The 19,298-nt window shown below is 36.8% G+C and overlaps 1 protein-coding gene across 1 annotated transcript in view; it reads left to right on the top strand.

Annotated features, from left to right (window-relative positions):
- The window catches only part of LAMA2 (laminin subunit alpha 2), a 518,385-nt gene that overhangs the window by 482,696 nt on the left and 16,391 nt on the right, over positions 1-19,298 (top strand). Inside the window, exons 53-57 of the mRNA XM_072965855.1 lie at positions 797-917; positions 3,372-3,548; positions 9,445-9,593; positions 14,678-14,854; positions 15,097-15,265. Coding sequence (XP_072821956.1) covers positions 797-917; positions 3,372-3,548; positions 9,445-9,593; positions 14,678-14,854; positions 15,097-15,265 — 793 coding nt within the window. The remainder of the gene's footprint in view (positions 1-796; positions 918-3,371; positions 3,549-9,444; positions 9,594-14,677; positions 14,855-15,096; positions 15,266-19,298) is intronic.

Consider the following 19,298-nt stretch of genomic DNA (forward strand, 5'->3'; position numbering starts at 1 on the left):
GCCATCCTGCTAGCTTTTGTTTACTGCATGCTAGCCTGTTTATCCCTTTTTAAGAAGTACTCAGCAAAAAGTAAACATTCAAGTGTCATTTGGGTATAGGAGCCATTTTCAACCTTATTGGAAAAATTCAATGGATGTTTTCTGCCTTTGGTTGCTTTATTCTGTTATTGCTCCAGTATAGAATAAGGACTTTGGGGCCAATCTCTAAACTTAATCTTAAATTATCTTTTTTAGACTATGTAATCCAAAAGAATGTTTCTCAGGTTTTGTTTTACTTAAAATCTTTAAGGATAAATATACTATCTTATACTCCCCCCACTACCAAAAGTCTCAGTGACAGAAATATTATCTTTTCAAGGTAAATGTTTTTAATTTTGAGTAAGATTTTATTTAACTTTTTTGATATGTAGTTTGGTTATGCATCCCTAGACAAGTGCCTGCTCTTTGGTGGAAAAAAAAGGAACGCATTTCATTATAGATATGAAGACTTAAAAAGAAGTCAGTTAAGTCCTGTACCTGGTATTTAAATGTAGTAGGTGAGATTATTTTTTAAAAGGAGAGGAAGATGAATTACATAAAGAGTCCTTCTGCAGAATAGTGCTAATATCCACTTATCCAACTGGTAGATAGTGGAAGCATCGTTTGCTGGATACATGTGTGCACGTGTACACAGTGTGAGAGACATGCCTGCCTGTGTATCAGTTTGCTTCACATGGCTTGCTTCCAGTAGTCAGGGACACTATACTGCCCTTGCCTTAATGATACTGTTTTTGTTTTCCATGTAATTTTTCAACAGGCCAGAAGTAAATTTGAAGAAATATTCTGGCTGCCTCAAAGATATTGAAATTTCAAGAACTCCATATAACATACTTAGTAGCCCTGATTATGTTGGTGTTACCAAAGGATGTTCGCTGGAGGTTGGTCTCAATGGTTTCCTAAAGACATTCATATCAAATTTCACTTGCTTAGTTTGGGTCTTTTATAGGGATCAGTCCTTGTTAATATATTTTAAATTCCTGCTGACCCTAGAATTAGCCATGCATAAATGACAAAGCAAGAATGAAGTACTTCTGTAAATTTCTGTGATCAGCTGAAGTTAAGAAAATGACATTATAAAGACCCCAAATTGTTAACCAGTTTTCCACATGTATGGAACTTTATAGCACATGTTTTTAATATGAATCTCTCTGGTTCTCTCTTCCTTTCCAGCACCATTTTTCTCTTTTCCTTCATGTATTTTAGATAGCTTTATTAGAATCCTTAAATAATTTTTCTGGAATGTGCCAGGAGTTTACACAAATAACACGCAACAGTGTACACTCTAATCATTAGTGCATAGAATCTTGTCCACAGCTTAGAAGTCAAAACTCCTTTCCTTTCACATACTGGGAACCATCTACAAAGACTTGGATTTGATGTGACTGCAAAGTTCCCTGTTATCAGGTATCTTCAGCATCTTTCCTTTGTTGCCAAAGCAGCCCAGCAGGTCCCTGATTCCACCTGACTATTCTGCACTGACTCTACAGTAGGGGCTGACCCATCGGGGAGAGAAACACAGGTCCCAGCTCTGCTCTCCTATAGTATCTGTAAACAAGAGCCAACAGTCATCAGCAAATGTTAGTAAAAATGTTACAGGGATTCTAAAAGTGATGAGTTTGTTTTAAAAAGAAAACATTAAATATATCATACTTACAAATTTTTAATTACCCTGATAGGACACAACTATTCATTTTGGCTGCTTTCTCCAATTAAAATTATTTTAAAGCATTTCAATGGGAAATAAAGGTATTTGGAGGGGAAAAAAGTAAATCACCACTGAGCCATGAAGTTTAAAGACTGGAACAGAGCTTTCAGGGTCTTCATTGTGCCTAGTTACAGTCTCCAACTTGGAATTAGTCACAGACATTCACCCCAAGAAGCGTGGGAATAAGAAAAAAAGGGAAACACATACTAAATTGAATCTCTGAGAATCCATATTGGCCTCTTAAGGAAAGTTTTACTGAGAGTTTTAATCTTCCAAAGACTAACTCTCATCCACATGCAAAAGACATTTACATGAGGATGAAAAACTGTCTAGAAAATGAATAGCCTGTATGTGTGGAAATGATGGTTCTGTAAAGGCTTCTCAGTAACCAAGAGTTATTAGCAACTAAAATATGAAGCAGAAATTTGATGTGGATAAATAATGAAGAGTCTACATAGTAGTTTTAGTTGGACTATTCAAAATGCAATGAGTTGAAAATTGGAATAGAAAACAGATTGTACATTGTACAACACTTATGTCACTTAACTGGGCCTGAAACACTTGGGGGGGGGGTTGGATTCTGCATTAAAGGATTCCTTGTTTTCACTCCAGCAATATCTAGGACTTTCAAAATGAGCACTTTAAGTACTCTAAATGCCCAACTACATGGGCTTGCTGAAATAAATCCTTGAATATTCATACACGGGAATGACCTCCTGCCATTGAAAGTGATGATGAGGTCTGTCTATGTTTGCTGACAGAGAGACATCCCCCCCACAAGTGAAGTGAAAAAAAAGAAGTTACACATGAACATGCCTGTCATAACTCAGTTTAAATACAGAAAGGAGGAGCGAGGAAGAGGGCAAGGTTGTAAAAGCTAAAATGAGTGAATGAATGCATGCATGCTTAAATGCGTGAAAGAATGGGTTATAAAAAGCTATATGCTTCTATCCAGCTTTGGGAGGGAAGTGGTTTTTACTTTCTCCCTTTTGCATTTGGTTACCATCTAAAATGTTACTGTTTAAAGTTTCTTATCAGCAAGGACAATGATACTATTTTCATTTTGAGAAGAAACCTGGACTATGAAACATTTAATTTATTTATTTTTTAAGATTAAGTTGTATCTCATTTCTTAAAAAATTCCTCAAGAGTGTGTTTATACGTTTGATAGCAGTGAACATCTTTACCTTGGGTTCATCACTGAAGAAGAATGCAGACAGAGACCAGGGTCAGACTCAGCTATAAAACATAAGCAATTTGTTGGTAAAGGGTATTGAAGAGATTAATTAGAGTGTTTTCAAGGGAGACTTTGCAAGATAGATTTAAACTGAAATAAAATATTATCTATCAGTGATCGTCTTTTATATTTTAAATCAAAAGTTCTAGAATAAAGCATAGGCCAGAATTCTTATTTTAACCCAAACTGCTCAGAATATTCAGAGTTACAGCTGGCAATAGTATTTCTTCAGTTGCTCTTTGGTTCTCCACATAACTGTGCGTTTTCTTGTGTTCTAAAATGACAGTGTATTTCATAGTAACATTAAGCGAATTGAGGAGGGTGAGTGAGATAGAGAAACTTAAATTTTCATTTCTAATGCTTTCTTCCCTTCTTTCTTTTTACACAAAGAACGTTTACACAGTTAGCTTTCCCAAGCCTGGTTTTGTGGAGCTGTCCCCTGTACCAATTGATGTAGGAACAGAAATCAACCTGTCCTTCAGCACCAAGAATGAGTCTGGGATCATTCTCTTGGGAAGTGGAGGGACACCAGCACCACCTAGGAGAAAACGAAGGCAAACTGGACAGGTACCCTCACACCACGTTAATTAATGCATTTTCTTTAATGGTTATGTATAATGATTATTTTATAAAGAGACTGATGAGGCATTTAGGGTTTATACATTGTTTTTATATTTTTTGATTTGCATGATTTATTTCCACTACCATCTTCTTAGGACAAGTATCTTCACAAGGATTTTTCTGTTGGTCAGTTCTAAGTGCAGACACACTTGTATTTGCATCCATATTTTATGTATGAGTTTTGCATATATAAAGAGAGAAATCTTAAAATATATTCAAATTGCATTAATCTTCTCTTCTCTTTAAGTCCAGTTTCCTACCAGATCTGTAGGTGACCAGATAGATCCTTTAAATAACTTAAATTTGAATTTAAATTCCTTTAGGATCAGTTACCTAGTTTCACTAGCAAACATGATGCAGTCTGTTTATGATGCAGTTTAAGCCTAACCTGTTCCACCTTCTCTGGACACAGAGAAGGCAGAGAGTGGACCTGGCTAGGATAAGGCGAAGCAAGCGCAACCAACACAGGCATGGACAACAGTGACATTAAAATGACATTAAAATAAAGCTTACACAGTGTCTTCTTTGTAGGGCTGTGAACAATTTTCATACCCACTAGTCATTTGATTCTGTTAAAAGCTATCTCTCAGCTGTCCAGATCTAGGCACCATAGCTCTTTTTTTTTTTTAACATTTTTTATTGAGTTATACTCATTTTACAATGTTGTGTCAAATTCCAGTGTAGAGCACAATTTTTCAGTTATACATGAACATACATATATTCATTGTCACTTTTTTTTTTGCTGTGAGCTACCATAAGATCTTGTATATATTTCCCTGTGCTATACAGTATAATCTTGTTTATCTGTTCTACATTTTGAAATCCTGTCCATTCCCACCCTCCCCGCCCCCTTGGCAACTGCAAGTTTGTATTCTATGTCTTTGAGTCTGTTTCTGTTTTGTAGTTTTTTTCTTTTTAAGATTCCACATATGAGTGATCTTTCTTTCTCTTTCTGGCTTACTTCACTTAGAATGACATTCTCCAGGAGCATCCATGTTGCTGCAAATGGTGTTATGTTGTCAGATTTTATAGCTGAGTAGTATTCCATTGTATAAATATACCACATTTTCTTTATCCAGTCATCCGTTGATGGACATTTAGGCTGTCTCCATGTGGGTGCTGTTTTAAAGAGGATTGTTTCTTTACTTTCTTCTTCTATTGATTCATCGTTAGTGTAAAGAAATGCAACTGATTTTTGAACACTAATCTTGTAATCTGCTACCTTGCTGAATTCTTCGATTATTTCTAGTAGTTTTTGGGTGGAGCTTTTAGGATTTTCTATATATAGTATCATGTCATCTGCAAATAATGGCACTTTTACCTCTTCTTTTCCAGTTTGGATCCCTTTTATTTCTCTCTCTTGCTTGATTGCTGTGGCTAGGACTTCCAAGACTATGTTGAATAGGAGTGGTGATAGTGGGCATCCTTGTCTTGTCCCAGATTTTAGTGGGAAGCTTTTGAGTTTTTCACCTTTGAGTACTATGCTGGCTGTAGGTTTGTCATATTTAGCTTTTATTATGTCAAGATATGTTCCCTCTATACCCACTTTGGTGAGAGTTTTTATCATAAATCGGTGTTGAATTTTATCAAATGCTTTTTCTGCATCTATAGAGATGATCATGTGGTTTTTGTCCTTTCTCTTGTTGATATAATATATTACATTGATTGATTTGCATATGTTGAACCACCCTTGTGTCCCTGGGATGAACCCCACTTGATCATGATGTAAAATCTTTTTTATGTGTTGTTGGATTCTATTTGCTAATATTTTGGTGAGGATTTTTGCATCTATGTTCATCAGTGATATTGGCCTATAATTCTATTTTTGGTAGTATCTTTGCCTGGTTTTGGTATCAGGGTGATGGTGGCTTCATAGAATGAGTTTGGGAATATTCCCTCCTTTTCAATCTTCTGGAAGAGTTTGAGAAGGACTGGTATGAGTTCTTTGTATGTTTGGTAGAATTCCCCAGTGAAACCGTCAGTCCTGGACTTTTATTTGTAGGGAGGTTTTTTATTGTTAATTCGATTTCATTTCTAGTGATCGGATTGTTCAAGTGGTCAGTTTCTTCTTGATTCAGTCTTGGTGGACTGTATGTTTCCAGAAACTTGTCCATCTCCTCTAGGTTATCCATTTTGGTTCCATATAGTTTTTCATAATATTCTCATATTTTATTCTGTATTTCTATGTTATTTGTTGCAATTTCTCCATTTTCCTTTCTTATTTTGCTAATTTTTGCTCTCTCTTTTTTCTTCTTTGTGAATTTGGCCCAGAGGTTTGTCGATTTTATTTACTCTTTCAAAAAACCTGCTTTTGTTGTGATTGATTTTTTCCTTTTTTTTTTTTAAGTCTTTATTTTATTTATTTCCTCCCTGATCTTTATTATTGCCTTCCTTCTGCTGACTTTGGGGTTTTTGCTCTTCTTTTTCTAATTCTTTTAGCTAGTGGGTTACTTTGTTTATTTGAGATTGTTCTTTTTTGAGGAAAGCGTGTATCGCTATAAACTTCCCTCTTAGCACTGCCTTTGCTGCATCCCATTAATTTTGTGTAGTTGTATTTTCATTTTCTTTTGTCTTGAGATATTTTTAAATTTCAACTTTGATTTCATCATTGACCCATTGGTTTTTTTTTTAATAGTGTGTTGTTTAATCTCTATACTTTCCTTTTTTTCTCCTTTGTTTCTCTGAAGTTGATTTCCAGTTTCCTGGCATTGTGGTCAGTAAAGATGCTTGAAATAATTTCTATCTTCTTAAAATTGTTGAGACTTCTTTTGTAGGCACCATAACTCTTTACTGCCTTGGTATTCCTCCAATACTTTCAATCACATTTTTAAAGATTTAAATTTTTCCACTTAATCTAGTTTTTCTCAGTGAAAGAGTTTTTAGGAATTACCTGGTCTTCCACAATCAAAGCTTACAGTGCTTAAGATATATGTCCTTAAATATGCACGCATCCTTGTAAATCAAGTTGTATTGTTTGTGATTACATATTTTTCAATCACTTTTAGCATTTAAAATTTAGTAATTGATAATATTATATAATAATATTACTCTCTTGTCCTGCAAATAAAAGAAAGACTAAACAAAATATAGTTCACCCTTGAACAACATGGGTTTGAACTGCACAGGTCCACTGATACAGTGTTTTTTTTCAATAGTAAATATAACAGTATTCCATGACCCTAGGTTGGTTGAAACTGAGATGCAGAACACTCAATACAGAGCAACTGTATGTAGGGAGGGCCAACTACAAGTTATACTCGGATTTTCAACTTTGCAGAGGGTCAGAGCCCAGTGTTGTGCCAAGGTCAACTGTATTGGCAAATAAAATCCAAAGATGTATAACTGTGAGTAACTTGCATTATCTCAGGAACACAAAGGTGGTTAGATATTAGAAAATCTAAAAATCACATAATGATCTTGATAGATGCGGAAAGAACTTTTGGTAAAACTTAACACCCATTCCTGATTAAAAACATACAAACAAACAAAAAAAGACTTGGTAAACCTAGAGGATGGAGCTTCTTGATAGAAAAACGTTATAAACATTCCCTATAAAATCAAGCCCAAGAAAAGGATGAATATTCACAGTACCAGTCTTAGCCAGTCTTAGCCAGTGCAATAAGAAAAGAACAAGTAAATAATAGTGTAAGAGCAAGGATGTAATTTAAGAACAAATACAACAGAACAAATGTAAGACCTATATGGGGAAAATTATAAAACTTGTTGAAAATTACAGCAGACTACTTATTAAAGTCAACATGTTAATGGAGAGACTCAATATTAAAAGTATATCAGTTCTCCACAAAATGGTATGTAGATTCAGCTTCAGTGAAAACACCACCTTATCTTTCTGTCAGTCAGGACAAACTAATTCTAAAATGTATATCAAAGATCAAAAGCCCAAGAAAGTCCTGAAATAGAAGAATAAGTTGGTGGGCTTTCCTACCAAATATTGGCTAGAGTTTTGAATCGTGGTAGTGTGGTGTTAATTCATGGGTAACTCTGTGTTAGTGGAACAGAATAGAGAACCCTGAATATACGTGAATATAGACAGAAATGACATTTAGCAATAGGCAGTATTGCACATCATTAGGAAAAAATGGACCTTTTAGTGAATGATTCTGAGGCAATTGGTTAACTATATAGAAAAAAATGAAATAAATCTGTTCACACCAAACAGAAAAATTAATTCCCAATGAATTGAAGTCTTATATATGAAAGGAATTTTTTTTTTAATTTTAGGAGAAAATAAAAAAGGTTAATCTTTGACCTTAGGGGGAAAAAAAACTTAGTGAAGAAAAAATTTTTTTAAATTTTTGAAAGAGTAGAGGGAGAAAAGTGTTATTTTATCTCATTTTATGCTGTACATAATAAGCACTGACTAAATATAAAATATAAATGCTCTCTTAAATGCTTTATCTTTTAATTTTAAAAAATAAAATTATTTTCTCATTATTACAACTGATGAGCTAGTTATAATAAGAGGACCAGATCAAACATTCTGAAATGGATTTCCACTGAAGGATGTGTTTCCTAGGTCATGGTCAAATAATTAAGCACCACCTTAGGTTTCAGATTTCTCCTCATCAGGACTAAATAAATGGACTTAAATCACCAGCTTTCATGTTCTTAAAATAAACACAGCTCTCTCTTTCTCTCTCTCTTTATATATATATATATATATATATATATATTCCCATTAAAACAATTAAATGAGAAAATATTAACTACTGTAATACAAAGTAAATTAAAAATAACATGTTCATGTTTCAGTGTATCATTTTAATGGTAATGAGTATCTAGTTTTTAAAATCTGTTAGTAAATGCTATCTGAAAGAGGAGACAATATTAAATAGTTCATGTCTATTGTAGAACCAATAATGGTTAAACCAACATACTTTTTTTTTCAAAGCTACCAGTTTTGATACCCATAGGGTCATTTGTGATTATGTTCTGCTGAAGGGGTTTGAAACATCAAGCAATCAGCTAAAACATTTTTTAATTGAGTGAGCACTTGGCAGTTGCTCCTTTGATGGGTGGCGAGCACTAACCCACATCCTCTGGACAATTTGTGTTGGACAGGCAGCTGCGTAGATGATTTTGTAAATTATTAGAGACATTGTGATGTTTGACTAAAACCATCTCCACCACCTCAGGTGACTTGTGGAGGACCGAATGATCACCCTGCAGCAAATGCCCCCGTCCTCCACAAGAGAGGAGCACGCACAGCATCAGCTTTGGGGACAGGGACTGCATTCACGCTCCCTGGGGTTCATAATCTGATCTCAAAACCATACTGGTTGCTATAGTAACAGTGGCAAGAAGAAAGCAGTCGTGTTTGTGGCTGAAAAATTGTCTTCCTTCTTTCTAAATGTAGGAGACACGTTACATGTCAGTGATAGTGATCTGTTCCAGCAGCCCAGAGAACAAATTAAAATCTAAACACTCAAAATGCTGTGAGGTTGGGAGTCAGGCATGATTTTCAGAAGCTAGCTGTCCATTTGTGAATATAAGGGAGAGGGATTTTATTGACACCCTTTGTTCCTGATGGGTTTTTTGAGTTAGAAGCCCAGTGCAAGCACAGCTGTTACTTTCAGCATCACAAATCTGCTTTGCAGACACTGCTATATTATTATGTCCACTTTCCACATCATCTAACAAGCAAAAATTGTAAATGGTTAAAAAGCTATTTCCAGCTGCTTTAAATACTCTGAGAAAATATTGAGTCTTAACTTCTCAGGTAAGATCTCAGAGAAGATGGATCTGCAGTTCCATCAGGGAACTAAGCTTAAATCGTACATGAGACTCCCCTTTAATCCTCAATAACCATTTGCTGTTGCAGGCCTATTATGCGATATTCCTGAACAAGGGCCGTCTGGAAGTGCATCTCTCCACGGGGGCACGAACAATGAGGAAAATTGTCATCAAACCAGAGCCGAGTCTGTTTCACGACGGGAGAGAACATTCTGTTCACGTAGAGAGAACTAGAGGGTAACAATAGTCCTAGCGACTGACTATACTGCCGTAACTAACATGAACTCCTTGGCTGGCCTTAGTCTCTGCCTGGACCTTTGAGTGCATGGATATATGATGCATTGCCAAACTATCAAAACGTTTAATTTCACTTTCTTCATATTTCATACTTTGGGAACCTCATTTACCTTGGTGCTTAAGAGTTTTATTCTTAACGTTTTTATGCTGGGCACGTCTCTCCACCTTTGGAAAACCCAAATGCATCTTCTGAAGCTAGAGACAAAGCTCTCCCTCCACACCCTTCAAATACTCTCTTCTCTAGTAAGGTCTGCGCGTGGTGAAACGCACAGAACAGCTCCGCTGGAGCCAGCAGCCTTTGGCAGCTGTTGTTTCATTCAGGCTCCAAAGCAGTTACGGCAGCCGCTTAGAAATCTGTCACTGATATAGGGCATGGCAGCAGCTGCAGGACCTACCGAGCACCATTCCAGGCATGTCTCATGCCTGGCCCCTGCCAGGGTGTGCAGAGCCCCTGCACGGGGGCTTCGTGAGGGAACAGAGTTGAAGGGAGAAGGGAGAAGGCTGCTGTCTTGCTGTCAGCGCAGAGGCCTCCTCTCTGCAGATCCCCCAGAGCACTTGCTTCCCAGCCCTGAGTCCGAGACCTGGCTATTAGCATTATGAACTGATTTCTCAGGTCCTCAGAATGCTGCAGGACTTTCTGCTTACTTGATGGGGGAAGTCACTTGTATTTTTCATCAAAATGCTGTATGAGAGGTAATTAGTTTAGAAGGACAATTAGAGAAAAAGAAAACAGAAGTCCAGAGACTTCAGACCTCCAAACCAGCAATCCGTTTATTAGACTGAAGACATAGAAAAGAACTGGAAACCATTTGCTGAAACCTTAAAACACAGAGGATACTTTTAAATACAACAATGTGAGTGTGTCATAAAAGTTCAAGTAAGCACATGCCGTTCTGAAGTTAAAGACCTCCATTTTCCAACCATCCTCTTGGGTGGAGGATAGTTTAAGTAAGTGATAAGCATGTCTTGTCTTCTAAGTAAGTGGTAAAACTTTCCTCAGTTCATGTTTTTTTTATTACATAGAGCATTAGGTTGTGGGCTGAATTGATACCAAGCATTCTTGCAGAGTATCTGCTAACTGAGATGTTTAGAAACCATGATTAAGACAAACGAGGGATCAATATTTGAACAAACTAAGAACTTTTACTAATCTTAGAGGCACATATTGCAGTCATGGTTTCTGAAGAGAAATGCAAACTGAATTTTCTCATTTAAATCTTAAGGAATGCTCTAGAATACTGATTTTACACGTCTTCCAGACTAGATTGCAGGTCCTATGCCAATTTTTAGGTCTTCTCATTGGAAGAAAGACTTCTAAAGTCTCTAAACTTTAAATAATTTCAATAAGCAAATGCTGATTTGAGAAATATAGTTGACAAAAAAATCATGTGAAATCTGTTATCTTATAGAGAAAGGATCCTGACATTCCCAAGTGCATTACGATGTTATGCTAAGGTGTCCTTTTAACAGGTGTCTGTTATTTTACTGTGCCAACTTCACAGCTGTTGGCCATCAATCTAACCTTTATTTGATTAAGCTCAGTGTATAGTATATCACTGAAAACTGGTCATTCAGTTAATTGGCCATATAAACAAACAGTTTTGCTATTCGCTGTTAATTAAAGGATAATGTATTGAACATATTAGTGTGTTGTCACTGCACTCTGTGGCAAAGCAAGAACTCATTTGCTACCATAATGTCTCATTCAGCACTCTAAGGTCAAAAAACAATCATCACCTATCCTTTAAGCAAGCGCTTCAATTAACTGATTAACCAGAGATCACTAATGATCCTAAGAACTTCACCCAGGAATACATTTTTAATGCTTCATATCAATTCCACTGCATGCTCTCTGTCAAATACTAAGCAAAGATTATGTCCTTTAGTCATTTGCAATGTGAAATCTGTATTAATATCATTTCATCACAGATGAGGAAATATTAACCAACTGTCCCAAATCACATAGCTAGTAAATAAGAGACAGGGTTTAAACTCAGATATACTTGACTTTAAACCTCCATCTGTGCTCACCAGCTATTTATTCTTACCCTTTCCGTGACATCAAAGATTTGTATTACTTCATGTTGATTATGATACTCTTATTAACTTAGAAATATTTGCTGTCTTCCAACACTATTTAGACCATAAATGTCAATTGTCAACTTCTTTCCTTAAAACTCTGGAGAAGATGGTAATTTTAATATCACCTCATAAAACCAATAGCTTTTTACCAAATTGAGAGGCATTACTCACTCTTGCCTTTTTCTCTCCCCTTCCTGCCTCTCCTTACCTCCTCCCCATTCTTTCTCCTTTTCTACCCCTTCCTCTGCAAAAATTTCACGTCCTTCACTTTGATGTCTAATTCCCTAGTACTCCAGTGACCTCTCCCTGCTTTGCCCTCTGATCCTTCTCCCGGAGTCCACCTAAGTGGCTGGTAGTTCTAACTGGATGAAAACATTAAGCCCTAAGATCCTGGAGTAGAAGCTTAGGCAAATAGGTGTTCTCCTCTGTGACAGCATTGTCCACGCAGGTACAGAGTTAGGCAAAAGTCCACAAAATTCAATCAGACATTTCAGGAGTAATTTGAGGTTTCCAGAAGGAAACCATGATTTGGACACTGCAACCCAAATATTTCTTTCTTACAGTCCAAAATATCTTCAACCAAAAAATTTTTCAGATTTTGTTTGTCAAGTAAATTACAAATATCAGGGCACTTTCTCTTAAACTCTTTTACCACATATGTAGTTCATTTGGTGGTGGTCTGAGAAAAAAAATCGTAGACCAATATTTCAAGCAAACAAGAAATAGAATGTAAGTAATAAAATGTTTAATTATTAAACTCCAAGAATCAATTATTGAAATTTTAAGGAAATACAGCTGACCTGTCACAATACTAATAGTAATGAAATGTTTCTCATAATGCTTTTTGCACATAGCAGGTCCTCAGTAAAGAGTTTTTGAATTAATACTTTTTTTGGTTTTGTTTTTTGAGTTTTTTTTTTTTCTGGGTCGAAGGAGGTAATTAGGTTTGTTTGTTTGTTTGTTTGTTTGTTTATTTATTGATTTTAATGGCGGTACTGGCGATCAAACCCAGGACCCTATTCATGCTATGCATGCACTTTACCACTGATCTATACCTTCCCCCCGAGTTAATACTTTTAAAAAAGGAAACACACCAGAATTTTAGAGCACATGTAGGTAATCTCTTTCTTTACAAAGAACTTAAATAAATGACCTAGATTTGATGCTCCTTGGATGTAAAATATGAGCTGGATTCAGACATGGTCTTCTAGCAGTGCCCTTATACAGCCTCAGTGCAGTCCCTTAGTTAAAGTTTTCCATGGATCAAAGTAGGTGTTTTTATCCTCATTTTATAAATGAATGAAATGAGACCAAGCAAGATTAAATAACTGTGCCAAGGTCACACAGCTAGTAAGCTTCCATAGTAGTACTTAATTCCAGTTTGTTCCTTCTGAAAGTTCACGTTCATTCTACATCTCCACCCTGTGATCTGATAAGAAAGGATCATTTTTATGGTGCTTGGGGCAGAACCAGACTGAGAGAGTCCACATCACAAAGAGGAGGGCCTCTCCTGGATCTTTAAAGATTCTAATCAAAAGCAGAGATTGGCTCTCCTTGGACAATCTTTAATAGTGGCTAAAACCCCTCATTAAAACCCTTAAGAATACTACTATATCATATTAGTAACAGGTTACTTTTAGCAAAAGAGAGAAAAACAGGAACATGGGGGGTTACTTCTTGGTGAGTCACACATACCCAGAAGTGAGTGGTTTTCTGAAAGTTTCATCAAACCACCAACATTCTTAGCAATGAGGTTGAACTCTCTTGAATTTTGCCAGCACAATCTTCTGGAATCTGGAAAAAAAAAACAAACCAATATATCATTTCCCCTATTTTGCCTTTGAAACAAAATCCAACCTACTCCATCTACACATTCCAAACAATGACATTTTGAGCCACAACAATATCTATTTCTTGTTCCATTCTCTTACATTTGAATTGTCCCAGCGGGCCAACTGCTCAGTGCCATTTCAGAGCGTCTTTGCCCTGGTTTATTGTTTCTAATTCAACATGTGTTTTTTCTTCTTTATAAGATCAAGTAGAATGCCATTTTAGGACTGAGTTTTCTATCTAAGTACTTCAGTTTTCTCCCTAGATGTGGAATAAGTTTTCAGGAATCCAGTCATGATCCCTGGGCTATTGACTAACATTTCTGACCAAGAGCCCCATGCTGATGCTTGGGACCGAGTTCAAAACCTGCTTCTAGAACAAGAGAAAATGCCTTTGGTCATTTTCGTCACCCATCAGAACTCTTTGTCTCTTTCTGATTCTTCGCCCCAGGATCCAAGGAGTGGATAAGTAGCATGAGATTCTCAATTAGTAATGTGTGAGCTATCTCTCATAAGCAAATTAGGGAAATTAATGAAATGGCCACTGAGGAAAATCATTGCAAAGAACAATTAGCATGGTGTACTTGCCTGCCTCTTTGATTGAAAAGCCAGCAGCTACATTCTTTATAAAACGTCCTGTAAGTGTTTGCTGTTGATTCCTGCAGTCTAAGCTCTCAGGAGTACAGTTTGTCCCCTAGCAAGAAGATAATAGCTAGCACAAACCAAGAAATAAAGAGCCAAACAAAACGTGACCCCATGCTGTGCTAAACTGACTGCGCCTCATATGATTAGACATTACTACCTGGAACAGAAGCCTGCTCAACGGGCTCAGGCCACTGTAAGGGCCACTGTTGTCAACACCCCCAGAGGCTAATGTTGCAGCTGCACCACGGGCCTTGTTTCAGTAAACTCTCAGGGAGAGTTAACGAGGGAGGCAGAGGGCCAAGATCCTGAGAAACAGTGTCGTTTGCTTAGTGTGGAATTCCTAATCATCATTCAGCTCCCTTCAAAGCGACAGGAAGGAGGGGTGAGGGGTGGCAGGAAAGCGTTTGATTTCCGGTTGTAGTGGACGTTGACGTGTTTTTCACTTGTTTATTTTAAATGTTTTATCAGCATCTTTACTGTTCAAGTCGATGAAGACAGAAGGCACATGCAAAATCTGACCGTAGAACAGGCGATAGAAGTTAAAAAGCTTTTTGTTGGGGGTGCTCCACCTGAATTTCAGCCCTCCCCACTCAGAAACATTCCTCCTTTTGAAGGCTGTATTTGGAACCTTGTTATAAACTCTGTGTAAGTGAATCTCTTTGTTAATTTTTTTTTCCCATGTGAGAATCACTGTTGCAAAAAAGAATCATTTTCTAAAACCATGGTGGGTGGGGGCAGGGAAGAAAACAATGCAGATCTTCAGATTAGACTTTTTTAAATTGCACTGATGACCTTTAAAAGGGGAGGGGGGAAATGTGCTATAATTGTAAGGAAGCAAGACAATGAAAAATAAGAGAAAGTATTTCATTTTAATTATATTCCCCTAGGCCTATGGACTTTGCGCAGCCTGTATCCTTCAAAAATGCGGACATTGGTCGCTGTGCCCATCAGAAACTTCCTGAGGATGAAGATGGAGCAGTTCCCGCTGAAATAGTTATCCAGCCAGAGCCAGTTCCCACCCCCACCTTCCCTGCACCCACCCCAGTTCTGGCACATGTAAGTGTTTACATCCCGCTGCTTTCTAAATTTAACCCTATGTTTTCAGTCGTTTCAGAAGGAAGGTTACTCAGGATATCTAGTCTACTCTGCTACTCGAGTTAGAGGACGGGTCCCCTGTCTATGAAAGCCTATTCTCCTTACAAATTCCTTGGATTGCTTTTATTTATGTATCTATTCTCCTCTAATTTTCCTGGCATGTGTTTTTAGTTGAAAAGTTAGCACAGAAATGTCCACAAGATCAAGAATACAGTCCACCTACAATAGCACCACACAGAGGCAACCATATCAATTTTCAGCCCCTTTTATTTGCATTTTTACATAGTAGATCTCATATCATGTATAAAATTAGGTATTCTGTTTTTAAAAACTGGTAATACATAATTGAAACTGTTTTTAAACATTAAGCAAATGTGTGTGTCTAATACGATTACATGTGTGTGTGTGAGAGAGAGAGACATACACATGCAAAATATCCCATGGTGCAGGAGGTAATATACCCTTGATTAGAGCATGGGGTCCAGAGTCAGACTGCCTGCGTTCAAATCCCAGCACTCTATCTACCATCAGCATGAATATGGGAGAGCTACTTAGCCAATCTACTCCCCTCAGGTTCCTCATCTCTACGATGAGTATATTAATAACACATATATCGATGAGTCATTATGAGGATTAAGAAAAAATTTGTTAAATGCCTGGCGTATACTAAGTATTTAATAAATGGCATAATTACTATATAGTAATGAGCAGAATGACTGCTTTTAACAATGTTTATTCAATATTGTGTGTAATTTTCCTAACAGCTATGTAATGTATATACCTATATACTGTTATCTCATTTTCAGTTGTGTTAATAAGAATTGGCTAGCCTGAGTAATATACCCAGACACAGCCAGTAAGTGGCAGGATAGGAATTTTGATCCAGTGGGTCTGATTATACAGTCTGGTTTCTTATCACTGCAGCACTTTGTCTTTACAATGTATTCTGCTTCTTCCTCATTGAGGGCCATTTAGAGTGTTTCCAGTTTTTCACTATTAGAAACTCTATTCTGATGAAGGCCTCAGTACAGCAGCCTTTCTCATTGTTTCTGATGATGTTCTTAAAATAGATTCCTAGATGGGTAACTCTGCCTCCAAATGATGAATGTACCTAAGGTTCTCAATACATTTATCTGAACTGTTCTTTGCAAAGGTTATACCAATTTACGTTCTCACTGCCAAAGGTTTCTCTATGCTCTGGACAGCACGTGCATCGTATTTTTAATACTTGCCAGTTGATGGGTGGGACATGATGTCTTGAGTGCAGATTTTGAAAACTCTTGAGCATTTCGTTCTTTTCTTTAGTTTCCATGCTGGAATTGGTTCTGTAGAGCAGTGTGCTTCTTGTCACCAGAAATATTTACTAAATGAGAAGCCAAATAATCACCTTTTAGGAAAACTGGTCATTTATTCCAAGCACCATTTCAATCTCCATAAAACGTAGGTATTACACCTACTTTGCCTGCCACATGGGATTATTGTAAGACTCAAATGAGATAATGTATGTGAAACGTCTTTGAAAACTGGAGGAAACACACACACATAGATACTGTGAGGAATGTGTCCGCTTTGTTGGCCATTTTGTTTCCATTATTTCATTTGATTCCCATAAACTATTGTTTTATGTATGTTTATGTATATTGTTGGAAGTACTGTTTGGCCCCATTTAACAGAAGAAAACACCTATGATCACACACCACAGCTAGCAAGTGAAGGGCCATCAGTCATGTGGGGCTTAGTTCAAGGAGTTGATTTTCTCCTAAGACATCACTGAGATCTGCCACATGGATTTCAGAATGTTTCTTTATTCTTTCATAATATGGCCTTATGCTTGATTTCCCCCAAGAAGGGGAAGGTTAATGATTCTCCCCCCCTTCTCCCTCCTGTCTATTCCCTGGACTCAAGAAAGTGTTTTCAATTGATGAATTAAAAAAACAACATGGGTTAAATAAAAAATTTTGACCTTGGATTTGGAAAATAGACCCTAAGTTCTGAACAACTTTAGAATTATAAATTATAATAAGCAGAAGCCCTGGAGATCATCTGGTCCAACAGCTATCTTAGTACATGAGTCTTTTCATATGACACTTGATGTGGCCCTGCAGCCTTTGCTTGGACAGTCCATTGACAAGGGTTTTCCAGTGTTATGATGAGGCAGGCTCTAGTTGTTAGAAAGCCGTTGGTTACGATGAAGTAGAACTGCATTCTTGCAACCTCCTATGTAACAATTGTGTTTCTGTAGACAAACACAATGGGTCTATAGCTTCTCTAGCATCCCTTCAAGCATTTGAAAATAGCTATGTTCTTCCCCATAATCTAAATATTCCATTATCTCAAGCATTTTTCATATAACTTAATTCTATGTCCCATTTTTCCCACTGATGATATTCTTACTTTTGAAATACCCCTTTCAAAATATGGCACCTAGAATAGACCATATTACTCAGAATGGAGTGCCCAGTTCAGGGGACAGCAGAGCTCCTCCTTCCACTGATCTGTCATCATAGCCTACCAACACACCTGGGAATGTTTTAAGCAGATAGATCACACCATTAGTTCATCATTAGGTACAATATTCTGTCAATCAAAGCCTTGAGGGTTTTTGTAGACTTGAACTTCTCTTGAATCAAGTTCCTCAGCCAGTCCATGTTGAATTGGTATGGTTTATTGGTGGAGGACTCTGCTGGTTCCCAGTGGTCTCCTTTCTTTTCTAAGTTGTGTTTCTAAACCACAAATTTTGTTTTATAGGAGGTCTCAAGCATATTCATCTGTGGTTTCTAGAGATCACATTTTTTTCCCTTTTTCTGAAAACAAAGTTGCTTTCCCATCTGGACTGGAGATTTTAACTCATTGAAGTTTTCTCATAACCTTCTGTTCTAATTCCAGTTTCCATTTTCTCTCAGCAGTGTATGTATTTACTTTTCCAAAAACGACCATTCCATTTAGCAGATAAGATAAAAGCAAAAGAGGGGTTGAGGAGCAGTCTTAAGGGTTGATGTAGAAAGACTCAAAACATTAGATCTTGTACATTATAATTATTTATGACGATGTGGTCAAAATTACATATTTTTTAGAATTTTTCATCTCTATTGGGTTATACTATATTTTCAGAGTTTCAGATCATGGAACTGTATATATCTGTTCTCTTTGATTTCTTTCTCTTGTTTTCATTATTTGTGTGTGTATGGAGAGAAGTGTCTGCTTTTTAAAGGATACTTAAAGGTTTGGCAATTTATAATATTTATTAAGAATCTACTAATTACAAAGATGAGAAAAATATCATTATTGCTAGCCAGAGAAAGAAAAAGGCAGAGAAACTGAGAGACGTATTTGAGAAAGTAGACACTAACATAACACAGAAAGCAAATACAGGTGGAGTTCAGTCAGAGTAAAGGCCAAGTGTTTGCTGCAAACACAACCTGCTAGCTTACAAGATTGAAAATTAGACAGCGGACACCATTAAACTCCATCCAAACAAAATGGTGAGTGGAACACTGAAGTATGAAAACAGGTCCATAAAATGCACATTTTAATGTGTCACCATACTCTTATACTTAAAATCTTTCAATTGAAATAATATAAAATGATGATGATGCCATATTTATGGCATTATATTAAGTGGAGAAAATGATATAAAACTATATAGACTGCATAATCATGTCTATATCAATAGCTAGAAAAACATGTAAGAAAATCTTTTCCAAGAAATGCCTCAGGTACTAACAGCAGATGTATATGGACCAGAGATGATTTTCATCAGTTCAAAAAATATTCTTAAGTATGTTTTGTTTTTACAATTTTTAAAATGATAAATTAAAAGCAGTGGTTTTCAACCTTTATTCCTCTACATCCAGTTATATGGCTGATTTCTGCTCTAGGGAAGAGAGACATGGTGAGTGAGCCCCTCTCAACTCCTCCACGTTGAGAGTCACCAAGGACACCAAGTGGATCTTTAATCCAAGTGATCCGTGGTACGGGTCTGCCAGCCTGTCCT

This window comes from Vicugna pacos, chromosome 8 (assembly GCF_048564905.1).
Source record: "Vicugna pacos chromosome 8, VicPac4, whole genome shotgun sequence".
Taxonomy (NCBI): Eukaryota; Metazoa; Chordata; class Mammalia; order Artiodactyla; family Camelidae; genus Vicugna; species Vicugna pacos.